Source organism: Phocoena sinus, chromosome 8, assembly GCF_008692025.1.
Source record: "Phocoena sinus isolate mPhoSin1 chromosome 8, mPhoSin1.pri, whole genome shotgun sequence".
NCBI classification, from domain to species: Eukaryota; Metazoa; Chordata; class Mammalia; order Artiodactyla; family Phocoenidae; genus Phocoena; species Phocoena sinus.
In genome coordinates this window covers 102090952-102105681 of record NC_045770.1, presented here as the reverse complement: position 1 = coordinate 102105681, position 14730 = coordinate 102090952, and the positions used below count along the sequence as shown (strand labels likewise).

Sequence of the window (14730 nt, the reverse complement as noted above, 5' to 3'; positions counted from 1 at the left end):
AACCCCCCTTCCCCCTCCCCCACTTCACTGTCCCACAGGATCCACCTAGCCACCAAGACCAGTGTCCATCTCACCCTCCCTCCTACTTGTGATACTATGACTTCATAAGCCTAAAGTCAATCATTTGCTGCACAAGAGGAAATACATTTGGTTTCTGCCCTTTTCCAATGAGAAGGAATAAACGAAAGTAAGGGGGAATGAGTGCCAACCCAAAGACGGACATCTGTGGAAAAAACTCCCCACAGGGACCAAAAAAACTGCAAACACTCTAGACAAAACGGACATTCAGACGAAGGGATCTAGCCTATTTATACCCGGCAAACGAGAAGCAGGTCGAGTGGGCCAGAGAAGGCCCTGGGACCCCTCCTCCTCTGAGAGAGAATTGGAAGCCAAGGGGGCCAGATGTTCTCTTGGTGCCTTTTCAGAACCAGATGTACCATCTCAAAGTCTAAGAAACAGCAAAGACATTCAATAGTCCGCACTAAAAGGGCTGTGGCGGGGTAGTGACGCTCTGCTCCAAGAGCTAGAACTTTCAGAGTTAACATGGCGAGAGACAGCCTCTTCCCATGCCACAAGTGGGAAATGGGTGTTTCCTCCCCCACAAGGTTTGTAAAGCCTTACTCTTCCCTTTGCTGAGACAGAAGGGGAAAATGCATAGATAACACTTCAGTGACTCATACTTGATGATGGCTGGGAGAAAGCCTGGAGAATCCAAGCTTCAGGTGCAAAATGTACAAATACTGGAATCTACCATCAAGAAAAGGAAACCCAGCCACCTATCTGGTTTGTCATTTTGCTGAACTTCCGCTGAAGGAGGAAGGGCCAGGTTTAAACTCCACCCACCCTTTCCATAGCCCTCTCAATTTTTGCTTTGACGCAGGAAAGTGGCGAATGTGGCAGCGTCACCATGGCTAAGAGGGAACCAAACCCTTTCCACGTCTCCTCCCAAAGCAGAGGCCTAGTGGTCAGTCTACAGCTTAACCCAGCACAAGGAGCTGGGGCTGGACCTGGTTACTGCAGGAAAGCCTCATCAGGCAGCCTCAGGGAAGGAAGGATGACCACCCTCCTTGCCCTTTCCATCTGCTGAGGTTACTTCATCCCAATCCATTAATGAGCTTCAAAGTGCTGCTGGGGGGAGTCCATTTAGCAGAGACGCTATCTTGGGGCCAAGGGTGGCGCCCAGCCCCCACCTCGCTTGTCGATAATGGGCCACAAGGTCCAACGCTTAGCTGCACTCTAGGCATAAAATATTCATTTAAGTCGACATAGTACATATGAGGAAAGTCATGGAAGCTCCTGGGAGAAGAGGAATGCCAGCCAGGTGGCTAAGTGCTCAATGGGAAAGAGTTCATGAAGGCATGGGTTAGTCCTGGTCAAATGCCCACTGAGAATTAGGCTGTTCTGTCCAAAGGGGAAGCAGTCTGGTCTGAGATGTTTTTGACTCCCAAGAGCTCTAACCATGCAAACCTCTCAGAAAACAAATTCTCAGTCTTTTCCTGCCTCACAGGCATCAACTCTGTTTAAGACATTTATGCTGAAGAAAACTCAAGCCCAATCTTTGGTCGCCATCCGAAAGATTCAGTTATCCCCGTGCAAACTTGATTTTAATCTGAGGCAGGTCGAATTTCAATGACTGCCTTGTATCCATCTGTTTAGCTACTTCCCAAAGTCCACAGACTAGAGAGAAATTGTTACAATTTACTAGGTAGCTACCTTTACCAGGTTCAAAGGTTGTAGTATGGCAACTCTATGAACTCCAGGGGCTCCTAGAGCCCTTGGTCTAACAATACCTCTTCCCTCTTTCGAGGGTGAAGCAGAAAGTAAGACTATATGGTCGGACATTCACCCACACCCCTGACTAGAAGGCAGCACCAAGGAGCCCCTGGCCAGGGTCAAAGGGCAGGGGTCGGAGTCAGCACCCAGAGCATGGGACTTGCTGCACAGCCTGCAGGACAGGGAGTGAAAGGAGAGCGAACCAAGCTCTCTACAAGACAACACTAAAACCAGATTACTCAGTGAAACATTCAGCCAGAATCAACGCTGGGATCCAAGGGATATGTGTGTTTGGAGTGGCTCAGTTGTTCTGTACGAGATTCTAAAAGTTAGATTTGCTCTCTCACCCACACTTCCAAACTCCTCTTCCCAGAATCATCTGAGAGAAGAAACAATGCCACTCACTCCCTGGAAGGACAACAACAGCCCCCTCCCTGGCCCACTGCAGCAGAGGCAGAGGCGGGTGGGCAGTGAAAGCCTCTTGCTTTCTCTCAGGTGCTTTCTCTCAGGAGCCCTCTCTTGTGGTTCCTGAGGCCCAGAGGTGGGGCAGGTATGAAGCCAATGTAGGCCCTCTACCAGGTGTTACAGGAAGCTTTCGCCAGCGGCAGGTGGACTCTGCAAGTTGGACCCCTCTCCACTTGCCTATTACTGCTGCTGCTGGCTGGAAGACAAACAGTCATCTTGCTGATTGCTTTCACCACTGCCAAGCCTCCAGGCCAACAGAGCCATTTGGAAAAGTGAACAGAAAGCTCAGCTCTCAGATTAAGAATGCCCAAAACTACCAGCCCCAGGTCACAACCCTCTTTCTGCAAAAGGAAGAGTCTAGGACTGTGAAAAAGCACATCTGCAATTAGGTGTCACAAAAATCACAATAAAGACAGGGCTTAACTTTCTTTTTATCTCCTACTTTCACTGTTAGAAGCAGAGTCAACAGCAAACAGGCAATCTCTCTGCAACACTAGGTTTATTTTTATGCTTCAACATTTTGTGTGTGTTTATGTCTGTTTAATTCAGATGTGATCAAAGAGCTCCTAGAAACAGCTCCTCATCAGCCACATGTTTTAAAGAAAGGGGGAGAGAAAGAGCAAGAGACTGGAGCTCGAAGACAACCAACAGAGTTTGTTTACCTATTTTCTTGTGAAACCAATTAAAATAATTTAAATCTAAATAAGATAATAGAGGAACTTTGTTATTTTTATTTTATTATTACTATTTTTTTTGCGGTACGCGGGCCTCTCACTGTTGTGGCCTCTCCCGCTGCGGAGCACAGGCTCCGGACGCGCAGGCTCAGCGCCCATAGCTCACGGGCGCAGCCGCTCCGCGGCATGTGGGATCTGCCCGGACCGGGGCACGAACCCGCGTCCCCTGCATCGGCAGGCGGACTCTCAACCACTGCGCCACCAGGGAAGCCCAGATAATAGAGGGCCTTTGGGGGAAAGAACTCAAACCAACCAAATCCCTTGCTTTTTATTTCACAACATTAAGGCTTATGCAATGACCATTTTAGCTAGAATCACAACAGGACCGAGAAGAGCTTTCTGGTCTCACCTGGTGGCATGATCTAGCCCAAAGGAGATCAGTGCTTCAGGCCTCTCTAGTCGCATGACCAGGGGAGGTGCTACTTGTCTTTTTTCTTGTTTTAAAAAATACTGCATCTGCCCGTTATGTTTTTCGAAATCCACGCTTTTACTGGAATGAGACTTAATATCAAGTCAACGGTGCGGCTACCCTGAGAATGACAGAAGAACCAATGAAGCGGCTCAGGGGAACCTAAATCCATGGAGTGGAAACAGGATGAGTAATTCATAATTTGGAACAGGGCGACAATGTATGCGGCCAGTGCTCTGGACAAAGTTATCAGGAGCAGCTTACGTTCCCAAATGGTTCACAGAGTTCTGCTATCACAAAATCAGTAGGCGTGCACCGGGCTCCTACTATGCGCTCAGCATTATGTGAGGCTTGTAGGGAAGAGAGGAAATCAATGCACACATCACAAGAAAAAGACCAAGGCAAGAATACATTTACATGGAGTAAAGAGCACAAAGAAACCACATTGAGGCACTCTGTTACTCTACTTTGCTGAATACAATGCCCCCCACAGCCTTGCTGAGAGAGTAGGCACTCCACCGCCACTCCCCAGATGCCTGAGGGTGCCAGTCAGTCACTTGGCCTCCTCCTACCAGCTCAGAATCAACAGCCTGGGAAAGTCCTCTGGTTAAGCAGGGTTTACCTGCTAAATAAAGGCTGTGATAGGAAAAGGAATGGAACAGGCAACCTCAAGAGGGCCTCGAGAAAGTGGTTCCCAGTAAGGAGAGACACAGCTGGCACTGGAGGGAAAGACGGTGAGATACAGACCATGCTCCACTTTCCAAACACCTCAGTCCCGTACAGAACCAGCTGCCAAACCCGCCGATGAAACGGAAATCAACCATCACTCCCTCTCAACCCATTTCAACCCCAGAAGCAAGCAGTCCATCCATCAGTAATGAAAGGGTCAACCACTGCAGAAAAACTTATCCAGAACTCCTCTTGAGTTCCTGACTGCCCAGATGACAGAGAGTGAGGGGGTAACAAAAGAGAAAAACATCAGAGAAATGAAAAGAGGGTGGATTTTTCAGAGAAAGGTGTTAATATGCAAGAGAATATAACAACAGTTCTACTGCACTAAGGAGAAAGAAGGAAACAAGATGAAAACATAAATAATGTAGTGGGGGAGAAGGATGCAAAAAGCACTTCAAGCCCCACAGGAGAAGAGCTCTTTTTTCAGGTCAAGTTTTTTTGGCCTAGTAAAGTTCTCCACCAAGTTTTTTTGGCCTAGTAAAGTTCTCCACCAAGGTATGACAGGCAGGAGACTCTCCACAGAGCAGGCAGCAAGGGACACTAGAGATGGTGAAAGAAAGGGGAGGGGTGGAAAGTGGACGCCTCTCAGCTAAGAGGTGAGATGACACAGAAAAGGCTAAGGCTTGGGTGACAGATGATAGCAGTGATTGCCAGGATGAGGGGGAAGTGTGTAGCTCAAGAAACTAGCGTGCAAACTTCCTGGCCCGGGGGGTTACAAAGACTAGCCAATCACAAGGGGATGGATAGGGGCATATACGGGAAACCAGAAGGCAACAAGCAAGGGGGAAGAAACTATGTAAAGTGACAGATCCAGGAGTGAAGAAACAAGAAACAAGAAAGCTTCACGGTTTGTGTTGCGGTGTAAGAGGACAGAAAGGCAAGGCCGGGGAAAGGACTGAGCAACAGGTTGTGTAAATGAAGTGGGGCTGAAATAGTGACTGTCTTTCCCTCGGTAGGAAGAGCCCAGGGAGAAGGCTGGTACAGCACTCACAGTGAGAAACAGGAGGCCAAGACTCAAAAACACAACCCCCAGAGGAAGAGAACGTGAGGGATCCAAAGACTCTGAAGGGAGTGAAGACTGGAACCCCAAAGACAACCTGTGGGAAAACTATGCGCATGACAGCTGTACGGGAAAACACGGAAGCGACAAATGCCAGCGCGAGGCACCAGGGAGCTCCTGGAGAAGAGAAGGGAAAGTGATGAGCAAAGAGTAGGCGAAAGATTTGGAAAGGTGATGAGGGTGGAGCTGGTGGGTTGCAAGCAAGAGGGAGAGCACAATCTGGAAAATGCAAGAGGCAGGGTAGAAAGCCGGGGAACTGGAAGGGGATAGGCATCGAGAACACCCTCCGGGGCAAGGACCCTGAGGGTGAAAGCTGGGACTGGGAGAACCGGTGCGGGCGGAGGGGAAGCGAGGCTGGAGGGATGGAGGAGGAGGTGGACAACGACCTGGGCCAAATCGCAGGGTGCCAGTCGAGGAACAGGAGGGTGGCTGCTTTAAGCGTGGGTGGAGGAAGACCAGAAAGGCCCCCGAGAGAAAAAGGGAAGAGAAGAGGAAGCTGGGGAGGTAACACGGAAGAGCGCAGGAGGGTGGTGAGGGGAGAAGGCGGGGGGGTCGGCAGAAAGACAAGTGTACAGCTTGGAGTCTGGACGAGGTGGGTCCCAGGAGAGGACTCGGAAGGGAGATGTACGGGGCCAGGAGCCAGATGACAGGGCAGCCGAGGCTTACAGGATGGCAGCAGGGGCACGAGGGGAGCTGAGGAGGGAGGAGGCTCTGCAAGGTGCAGGGGCCCAGCCAGAGAATTCGGGGAGCCCTTAGGGCTCCTTACCTGCTCGGTGTCCCTCTCGTTCAGCGTGGGTAGGGGGGTCCGGGCGCTGGACATGGCGCCGGTATCTCAGGGGAGGGAACCGAGAAGCTCGGAGGAAGGGAGGGAAGGGAAGGCGCGGAGCCCGGCCGGGCGGGGCTTCTCACAGCAGGGGCACCCGCCGCATGGGCCCCGGCCGGGGGTGCGGGGAGGCCGGACTGCCGCTCACGCCAGCCCGGGGATGCGCCGCTCGGGCTAGGCCGCGCCGGCTCCGAGCGGCTCCGGACCGCACCCCCCCGACCCCCGGCTGGGCTGTGCCGCCTTTCGGCCGGGCCGCGCCGCTCCGCCTACTCTCTGCCGCCGCAGCCGGCCGCCTGCCTCGCTCCTCCCCTGCCCTCAGCGGCACTGCTCCGCGCCCGGCACACAGGCAGCCGCCGCCGGACCTGCTGCTCCCAACATGGCCGCCACCACCGCCGGCCCTCGGCTCTTTCCGCCGGCAGCAGCCGGAAACATCCGAAGCGGCTAGAAACGGGAGGGGGGCGCGCCTTCTCCTCCCGGCCACGGACTACTGGTGAATTCCGGAAACACCCGAAGAAGGTAATCCCGGGGACGCGCGCGCCTCCTCGATTCCGAAGACCAAGCTTCGGCTCTGTTTGCGGAAATCCACGAAGGGACTCCGGGTACTCCAGCCACGCCCACAGGCCTTTCCCCGCCCACTTCCAACTGGCTCTCGGCAGTTTCCGGAAACACCCGAAGCCGCCCCGCTTGCCTTGAGCCGGCCCCGCCCGCCTCCCGCCCCGCCGACCGCCGGCGGTCGTCGGCCATTTCCGGCAACACCCGAGGCCGGGCGAGCCTCGGGTCATTCCCTCGGGTGGTACCCGAAGTCTGACTCTTCGTTTCTTTCCGTCAGTTTTCGGGTATTTTCAAATCTTGAACAGGGAGCGTGGATCACGTGTGCGTATTACCATTTGACTAAATAGAAAATAAAGCTGTTAGCCATCCCTGCTGTTGGCATCCTTTGGTTCTAAGGCAACTTCCTGTCTGTGTGTCCTTTCGTCTCTCAGCTAGCTCATTAAATACATCTTGTTTATCATCCAGCCTATCAACATGTGTGTCACCTGTCAGATGCAGCGTTAGTCTATTACCTGTCTACCTACCGTTCATCACCTGCTGTCATCTATCTTGGCTTCTATTTATCTATCCATGCACCCCACATCTAGTCCACAGGGCTCCTCAAGGTACCAGGCAAGCACCAGGTAAACGTCCTTGGCTCCCATCTGCCAGACCTGCACAGATACCCCAGCCCTGCATTCCACCTCCAGCTGTGTGTAGTGAAAATGCTGTGTGATCTTGGAAAAATCACATAACATCTCTGTTTAGACTCCTCAACGTTCCTATATTGACAGAATCCATGGCTTTGTTCCGGTGATGACATTCTAAATAACAACTTTGAATTTGTTACCTTTTTTTCTTTCAGAAAAAGTCTTTTTCTTGTTCAAAATAGCACAAAATGGCATTGCACTATGGCAATGAGTCTCACCAGTTCCCTTTTAACTACCCCTGTGAGGTAGAGCAGGAGAGACATTATCTTAATTCACATTTCAGTTATCGCTTCTAAGACAAGGAACTCATGGGAAAGAAAAGAGAAACTGGTTGAACATGAGGATTCCTCAGGATGGCACAAAGAATGGACACCTAGAGAGGTTCCTTTTCTTCTCTGGCCTCAGTTTCCCCATCAATGAATTGAGGTCACTAGATTCATGAGCTCTGAGGTCCCTCTCATCTCTGGAGAGCCCCTGACTTTAACAGGAAGTCCATGTGGCAACCTGAGTTCACTCTTCACTTCCTCCTAGGCTGTCTCACCAGGGAGGGGCAGTAGGCTGACTGGTCTGATTCCTCGGGCTCTAAGCTGCCCCCACCCATTGTATCCTGGACATGTTGAAAAACCACCACTCCCAAACCTACCCTAAGTTCAACAGCAGATAAGGTAGGTAGAAGCCAGAGTCCCCACAAGAGCCAGAGACCAAGCTCAAGTAACAAGTTCCCAGAGGTACAGGAGGAGAGAGGCCCAAGGGCTCGTGGGGAAAGAGTGCTGGTTGGACCTCTGACACTTGACTTCCAACTCCAGCTACAGCTTATTGAGCAGAGCCCTTGGCTAAGTCAACCAGAGAAATAGGCAGCCAGACAGAAGCAATGAGAGGATGGTATGAACATACTTCCTAAGGCAACAGGTATGACCTACAGTCCTAGTAAATGCTCGGGACTCCATGACACCTCCTCATGCCCCACCTCAGCTCCATTCAGGCATCCAGCCCTTGAGGAAGAAGTTGGTGAAAGAACACAGAAGGAGATGAGAGGGAAAAAAGAGGAAGAGGTGAAGCCAGAGGATATTCCCCGACCCCAAATTCATCCGGAAAAATCCATGAGAATGATGTGCCCTCTGGTGGCCAAAGGGAGACTCACTGTTGATTCCTGTGCCCTGTGTAACCTCCAAGGCTTGGGTCCCTGGAATAAGGGAAAAGGGGAGGGGGTTGGAGGAGCAAAGGAAGGTGCACTCAGGGGTCTTCCCTGGCCCCTGTCTAAGCAAACTTGACTAAGCAAACTCTACATCCTCCATGCTTCTACTCACTCAAGTTCTCATCCCTGCACTCTGCCCCTTAGTCCCTGCCTCCATCCTACCTGTTCTCTCCTCTTCCTCACAAAGCTGTCTAACAGGTCTCCCTGCCTAGAGTCCCTCCAACCTGCCCCACCAGCCATGCCAGAATAATCTTCCTAAAGTCCAGCTCCAATTACATCTCTGCCTTGCTAGAAGGCTCTCACCAGCTCCCTTGTGGGTTAGGCAGGCTGATTTCATGGGCCTGTGACCTGTGCAGTCACATAAAAGCCCCACACTTAAGAAGGGCTTTGAGCTTGATTTAATGCTCTACTGTCACCCCTCTTGAAATTTTTACCAAGGGGGCCCTGCATTTTCATTTTGCACTGGGCCCCACAAATTTTGTACCTGGTCCTGGTGGTAGGAAAAGACTTTGGCCTGCATTGAAACCTTTGCACAATCTGGCCTCAACTTACCTTGTGAATATCCTCCCCAACTAGGTATCACTGGTCGACACCTCCCTGCAATTTGTGCCCTGCCACCAAGCTCTCTCACCTTCACGCTTTTGTTCAGGCTGATCGATTGCCAGTCACCTCCCTCACCTGGAATTCTAGATGTCCTTCAAGATCCAGTTCAAATATCATCTTCTCATACCCACCTAGTCCTCTTCAAAGATTAATTATTACCACACATTTACCTCTCTCTAATCTGCAAACTCATTCATTCATAAATCTGTTGAGCATCTACTATGTGCAAGGCACTGTTCTAAGCTCTTCAGATATATCAGTGAACAAAAGATCTCTGCTGTTGGGGAACTTGCATCTCGACTGGGGAAAGACAGGCAACAAACATAATACACGATAGTAAATATTAAGTGCCATGGGAAAAAAACTAGTCAGCTAAGGGGGATCAGGATTGCAGAAGTGAGGTGAAGGGATGGAAAACAAGTTGCAGTTTTAGGGTGGTCAGTGCAGGCTTCACTGAGAAGGTGACACTTGAGCAAAGACTTGAAGGAGATGAGGGAGTGAGCTCTGCCGCTGTCTGGGGGAAGAGCATTCTAGGCAGAGGGTGCGGCCAGTACACAGGTCCTGAGGCAGGTGCGGGCCTGGCTGTTTGAGAGTGTGGGGGTAAAGAGTAGGGGAAGACGGCAGAAAGGTGATGTGGAGTCAGGCCTGGTGGGCCGCTGCTTTGGCTTTTTCTTGTAGTGAGGTGGGGAGCCACTGTAGTGACATGACCTGACTGGCTGAGAATAGAGTGAAGGGGCAGGGCAGGGTTTCCTTCTGGAAACCCTGAGGAGGCTTTTATGACAACTCAAGTGAGAGATGACCATGGCTCAGAGCAAGGCAGCAGTGGTGGAAGTAGTGAGAACTGGTCAGATTTGTGATAGATACAGCCGACAGGATTTCTTTCTTTCCTTTTTTAAAAAATCAATTTATTTATTTATTTTTGGCTGCATTGGGTTTTTGTTGCTGCGCATGGGCTTTCTCTAGCTGCAGCGAGTGGGGGCAACTCTTTGTTGCGGTGCGCGGGCTTCTCACTGTGGTGGCTTCTCTTGCTGCGGAGCACGGGCTCTAGGCACGCAGGCTTCAGTAGTTGTGGCACGTGGGCTCAGTAGTTGTGGCTCACGGGCTCTAGAGCGCAGGCTCAGTAGTTGTGGCTCATGGGCTTAGTTGCTCTGTGGCATGTGGGATCTTCTCGGTCCAGGGCTCGAACCCGTGTCCCCTGCATTGGTAGGCGGATTCTTATCCATTGTGCCACCAGGGAAGTCCCCGGACAGGATTTCTTTTCTTTTCTTTTTAATATATAAATTTATTTATTTATTTTTGGCTGCATTGGGTCTTCCTTGCTTCTTAGGGGCTTTCTCTAGTTGTGGTGAGCGGGGGCTACTCTTCGTTGAGGTGCGCAGCCTTCTCATTGCAGTGGCTTCTCTTGCAGAGCACGGGCTCTAGGCACGCGGGCTTCAGTAGTTGTGGCACACGGGCTCAGTAGTTGTGGCTCGTGGGCTCTAGAGAGCAGGCTCAGTAGTTGTGGCGCATGGGCTTAGTTGCTCTGCGGCATGTGGTATCTTCCCAGACCAGGGCTTGAACCCATGTTCCCTGCATTGGCAGGCGGATTCTTTTTTTTTAAATAAATTTATTTATTTATTTACTTTTGGTTGCATTGGGTCTTCATTGCTGCACACCGGCTTTCTCTAGTTGTGGCGAGTGGGAACTACTCTTCGTTGTGGCACGCAAGCCTTTCGTTGCAGTGGCTCCTCTTGTTGCGAAGCATGGGCTCTAGGCGCACGGGCTTCAGTAGTTGTGGCACGTGGGCTCAGTAGTTGTGGCTCGCGGGCTCTAGAGCACAGGCTCAGTAGTTGTGGCACACGGGTTTAGTTGCTCTGCAGCATGTGGGATCTTCCCAGACCAGGGCTCGAACCTGTGTCCCCTGCATTGGCAGGCGAATTCTTAGCCACTGCACCACCAGGGAAGTCCCGGCAGGTGGATTCTTAACCACTGTGCCACCAGGGAAGCCCCCGACAGGATTTCTTGATGGATTGGTTTAGGAGTTATGTGAGAGAGAAGAGCTAAGGATAATTCCAAGCTTTCCAACCTGAATAACTGAAAACAAAACAAACACAAAAGTAAAGGCTGTACCACAAGCCCCAGACCAGGTAGAAACCAATGGATAGGACCTGTGGTCCAGGGCAGCCATGTTGCCCACTGGAATCAGGGAAGGCAGCGGTTACAGATCCCCAGCACCAGAGGCACAGGGGCCTTAGGATAGCAGTCCCCTGCATGGATGGGCCAGGAAGGGAAAAGCCAAAGGGAGCCCAAGGTGCTGGATGGAAGACACCTTCATTCTCACCCCTGTGAACCATTGCAACTCTTCTCCATCTTTCTCCTCCCACCCAGTGAAGCCAGAGAGCCTGCTCAGGCAGGCCACCCCGGGGGGGTAAGGAGAGTGGTCCAGAATTGCCCTCTGATCAAGAGTCAGATAACAGGGTGTGGCAAACCCACACATGCCCTCTGACTCACAGAGACCCTGCCATCTCGCTGAGCTTTGCTCTCTCTTGATGTCTCTGAACTCCCATCATGCATTTTATTTATTTATTTTTAAAATTTTATTTATTTATTTTTGGCTGCATTGGGTCTTTGTTGCTGTGCCCGGGCTTTTCTCTAGTTGCGGCGAGCAGGGGCTGCTCTTCGCTGCAGTGCGCGGGCTTCTCATTGCGGTGGCTTCCCTTGTTGCAGAGCACGGGCTCTAGGCGTCCGGGCTTCATTTGTGGCTCGCGGGCTCTGGAGCACAGGCTCAGTAGTTGTGGCGCACGGGCTTAGTTGCTCTGCAGCATGTGGGATCTTCCCGGACCAGGGCTCGAATCTGTGTCCCCTGCGTTGGCAGGCGGATTCTTAGCCACTGCGCCACCAGGGAAGCCCCATCATGCACTTTATCGCCATTACCATACACCATATTGAATTTAGGACCTTTCAGAGATGTTAGAGTGTGGGCAGATGTGCATCTTAGAACTGATGGACTAGAATATGTTTATTATTCCACCAGGATGTGAGCTACACTAGGACAGGAACTCCCAGGCTCCTTCCCTTTTCTCAGGGCTAACCCACATGGAGAGCTGCATCCTATGTGGATATACTCACACTCACAAGTGGGAGGCATTGTTATTTCCCTCATTTTTCTCAGAAGAAAACTGAAGCATAGAGAAGCCTGGTCACTTGCCAGTGGGAGTGGGAACAGGGGAATGAACTTTGGGCTTCTCCGCCCACGAGAGGTGGGTTGTGTAGGGTGGTGGGCAAACACACAGACCCTACTGCCAGGCTGCTCCTTAGCAGCTATGTGATCTTAAGTAAGCCTCTTAACGTCTCTCTGCCTTAATTTCCCCATCTGTTAAACGGGGATAATAAAAGTACCTACCTCACAGGGCTGATCTGTGAGGCTATAATGAGACGATACACGAAACAGGCCAGGACAGAGCCTGGTGGACAGCCAGCGCTTTGTGTGGGCTGCTGTTATCATTAGGCAGACTAGCCCGCCTCCCTGAGGCTTCTTTTAAGTCTCTCTACTATATCCTCCCCACATCCCAGAAGCACAGCACTGGATCAGATGTAAGAGTCCATCCTGGCCCCAGCTCTGTCACTAATGGATCATGTGAGCCATTAGGTAACTCCCTCGCCCACTTGGGGCCTCAGGCTTCTTCTTTGCTCTCTGTGTGGTCTTCCGTAATGCTGTCGACTGAATGTGTGTCTGCCCCCCAAGATTCATATGTGGAAATCCTAATCCCCCTGAGGTGATGGTATTTGGAGGTGGCGCCTCTGGGAGGTGATTATGTCATGAAGACAGAGCCCTCATGAATGGGATGAGGACCCTTATAAAAGAGACCCCACAGAGCTCTCCGGCCCCTTCACCGAGTGAGGACACAGCAAGAAGATAGCTGTCTGTGAACCAGGAAGTGGACTTTCACCAGACATTGAATCTGGTGGCACCTTGATCTTGGACTTCTCAGCCTCTAGAGATATGAGGAATAAATTTCTGTTGTTTATAAGCCATGAGTCTATGGTATTTTGTGACGGCAGCCTGGACAGACTAAGATAATCTCCCAAACCCTAAGCCAGTGACAATGTCACTCTTGTCCTTCTTCGCCCATGACTTGGCACTGTGCCTGGGGTGGAGGAGACTGTGTTCCTGCCTTGCTCATATGTGCCTAGCGCAGCAGGAAAGTCCAGCTGCCCACGGAGGTCACTGTATACCGACTTAGGGGGAAGGGGGGAGGAGGGGAGAGGGGGAGAGGAAGGGGCATCAGGCAGGGAGGCCACCTTCAGTGTCTGTTCTCCTGGTAGGAGGTGCCATTTGGACCAACTCACATTCCCATACTGGGCCACTGTCTACAGGCAGAGTTCTGCCACCTCCATTACTAAGAAGGTTGGGCATTCTGGATGGAAAGCCAGGCTGCCACGTTGGCAGAAGCAACGTCGGTGGGAGGCAAAGGGGAAAGCAGAAGTGGGCGGTTTTTACTGGGGCTCAGAGGGGGATACCCAAAGTGGATGATCTGGGGCCTGTGGGAGCATGGGGACTGGAAGAAGCAGCAAGGAAGGCTTCTTAGAGGAGGTGATGCAGAGTCAGACCCCAAGAATAAGCAAAGGACTGCGAGCCCTGGCAGAAATAGGAGCAGCCCGTGGAGGCATGAAGGAGGCCGCTCTCAAGGAGTTCCCATCTCACAGGGATGGGCCAAGAGCAGCCTGAGACTTGGAGCTGGCAGAGGGGAGTCGGTACCAGCTGGCTGTAACTGGCTTCCTGGAGGATGAGGGGCGGGGGAGGCCGGCCAATGACTCATCAGTGTCTGAGATGATGTCCCCGCATACCCAAAGCTGCATGGTTGCTCCTGGCTGGCCGGCAGCAGGTGTGTCTGGGGGAATACTTCCACTTTCCCTACCACCTCACCATCCTCCCTAGGGAGGACAGTGCCTGAGGTCCCCAGCCCCAAGGACAGCAGGGACATTTTCTGGCCCTGGCGGTGTCCTTAGTGGTTCCAACAGTGCTGGGCACATAGCAGGCTGTGAATCTCTGGGGAACGAAAGCCACAGGACTTTGGCCCTCCTTGTTCCCTTTGCCCTCAACTCCCTTTCCCTATGTAACTGCATGGCTCTCTCTGTGCTTACAGAGGAAGCCCTCTCTAGCCCCCAACTCAAAACTGCATCCCTTGACAAATGAACAGGCAAGGATATCGTGGGAATGCAATCAGCCAAGTCCAGAACGGAGGAAATTCTGTCCGCAGAACAAGCCACTGTGTTCTTAAGAAAAAAGAAAAGAAATAGGGAAAAAGAGGAAAGAAAGGCTCAAATCCATCAACCAAATGCAGTGTGTGGAATGTACTTAGACCCTGATTCAAAGAAATCAGTTGTATAAAGATTCATGGCAGAGTTCTGGAGATCGGTTGTACAACAATGTGAATGTACTTACTACTAAACTGGACACTTGAAAATGGTAAATTTCATGTTATGTGTATTTTCCCACAATTAAAAAAAGGTTTTTTTAAAGATATTCATGGACCAACTGGGGGATGTGAACACTGTGTGGATATTAAACGACATTAAGGGATTATTAGTTTTTAAAGTGTGATATATATTTTACTGAAAAGAGTCTGAATTTCCTAGAGATACAAACAGACCTATTTACAGATGAACTGATACAATGGCTGGGATTTGCTTTTTTGTTTGTTTGTTTGTTTGT

The 14730-nt window shown here is 51.3% G+C and overlaps 1 protein-coding gene across 8 annotated transcripts in view; it reads right to left on the bottom strand.

Annotated features, from left to right (window-relative positions):
• MARK2 (microtubule affinity regulating kinase 2) overlaps positions 1 to 6568 on the bottom strand; it is a 59297-nt gene extending 52729 nt beyond the window's left edge. For 2 of the 8 annotated variants that reach the window (XM_032639599.1, XM_032639600.1), the window contains exon 1: positions 5940 to 6390. In XM_032639599.1, coding sequence (XP_032495490.1) covers positions 5940 to 5993 — 54 coding nt within the window. In that variant the 5' untranslated portion in view covers positions 5994 to 6390. Of the gene's footprint in view, positions 1 to 5939 lie in introns of all 8 variants that reach the window. The other 6 variants (XM_032639601.1, XM_032639590.1, XM_032639597.1 and 3 more) reach the window with 6 other exon arrangements.
• Between the last annotated feature and the right edge of the window lie 8162 nt (positions 6569 to 14730).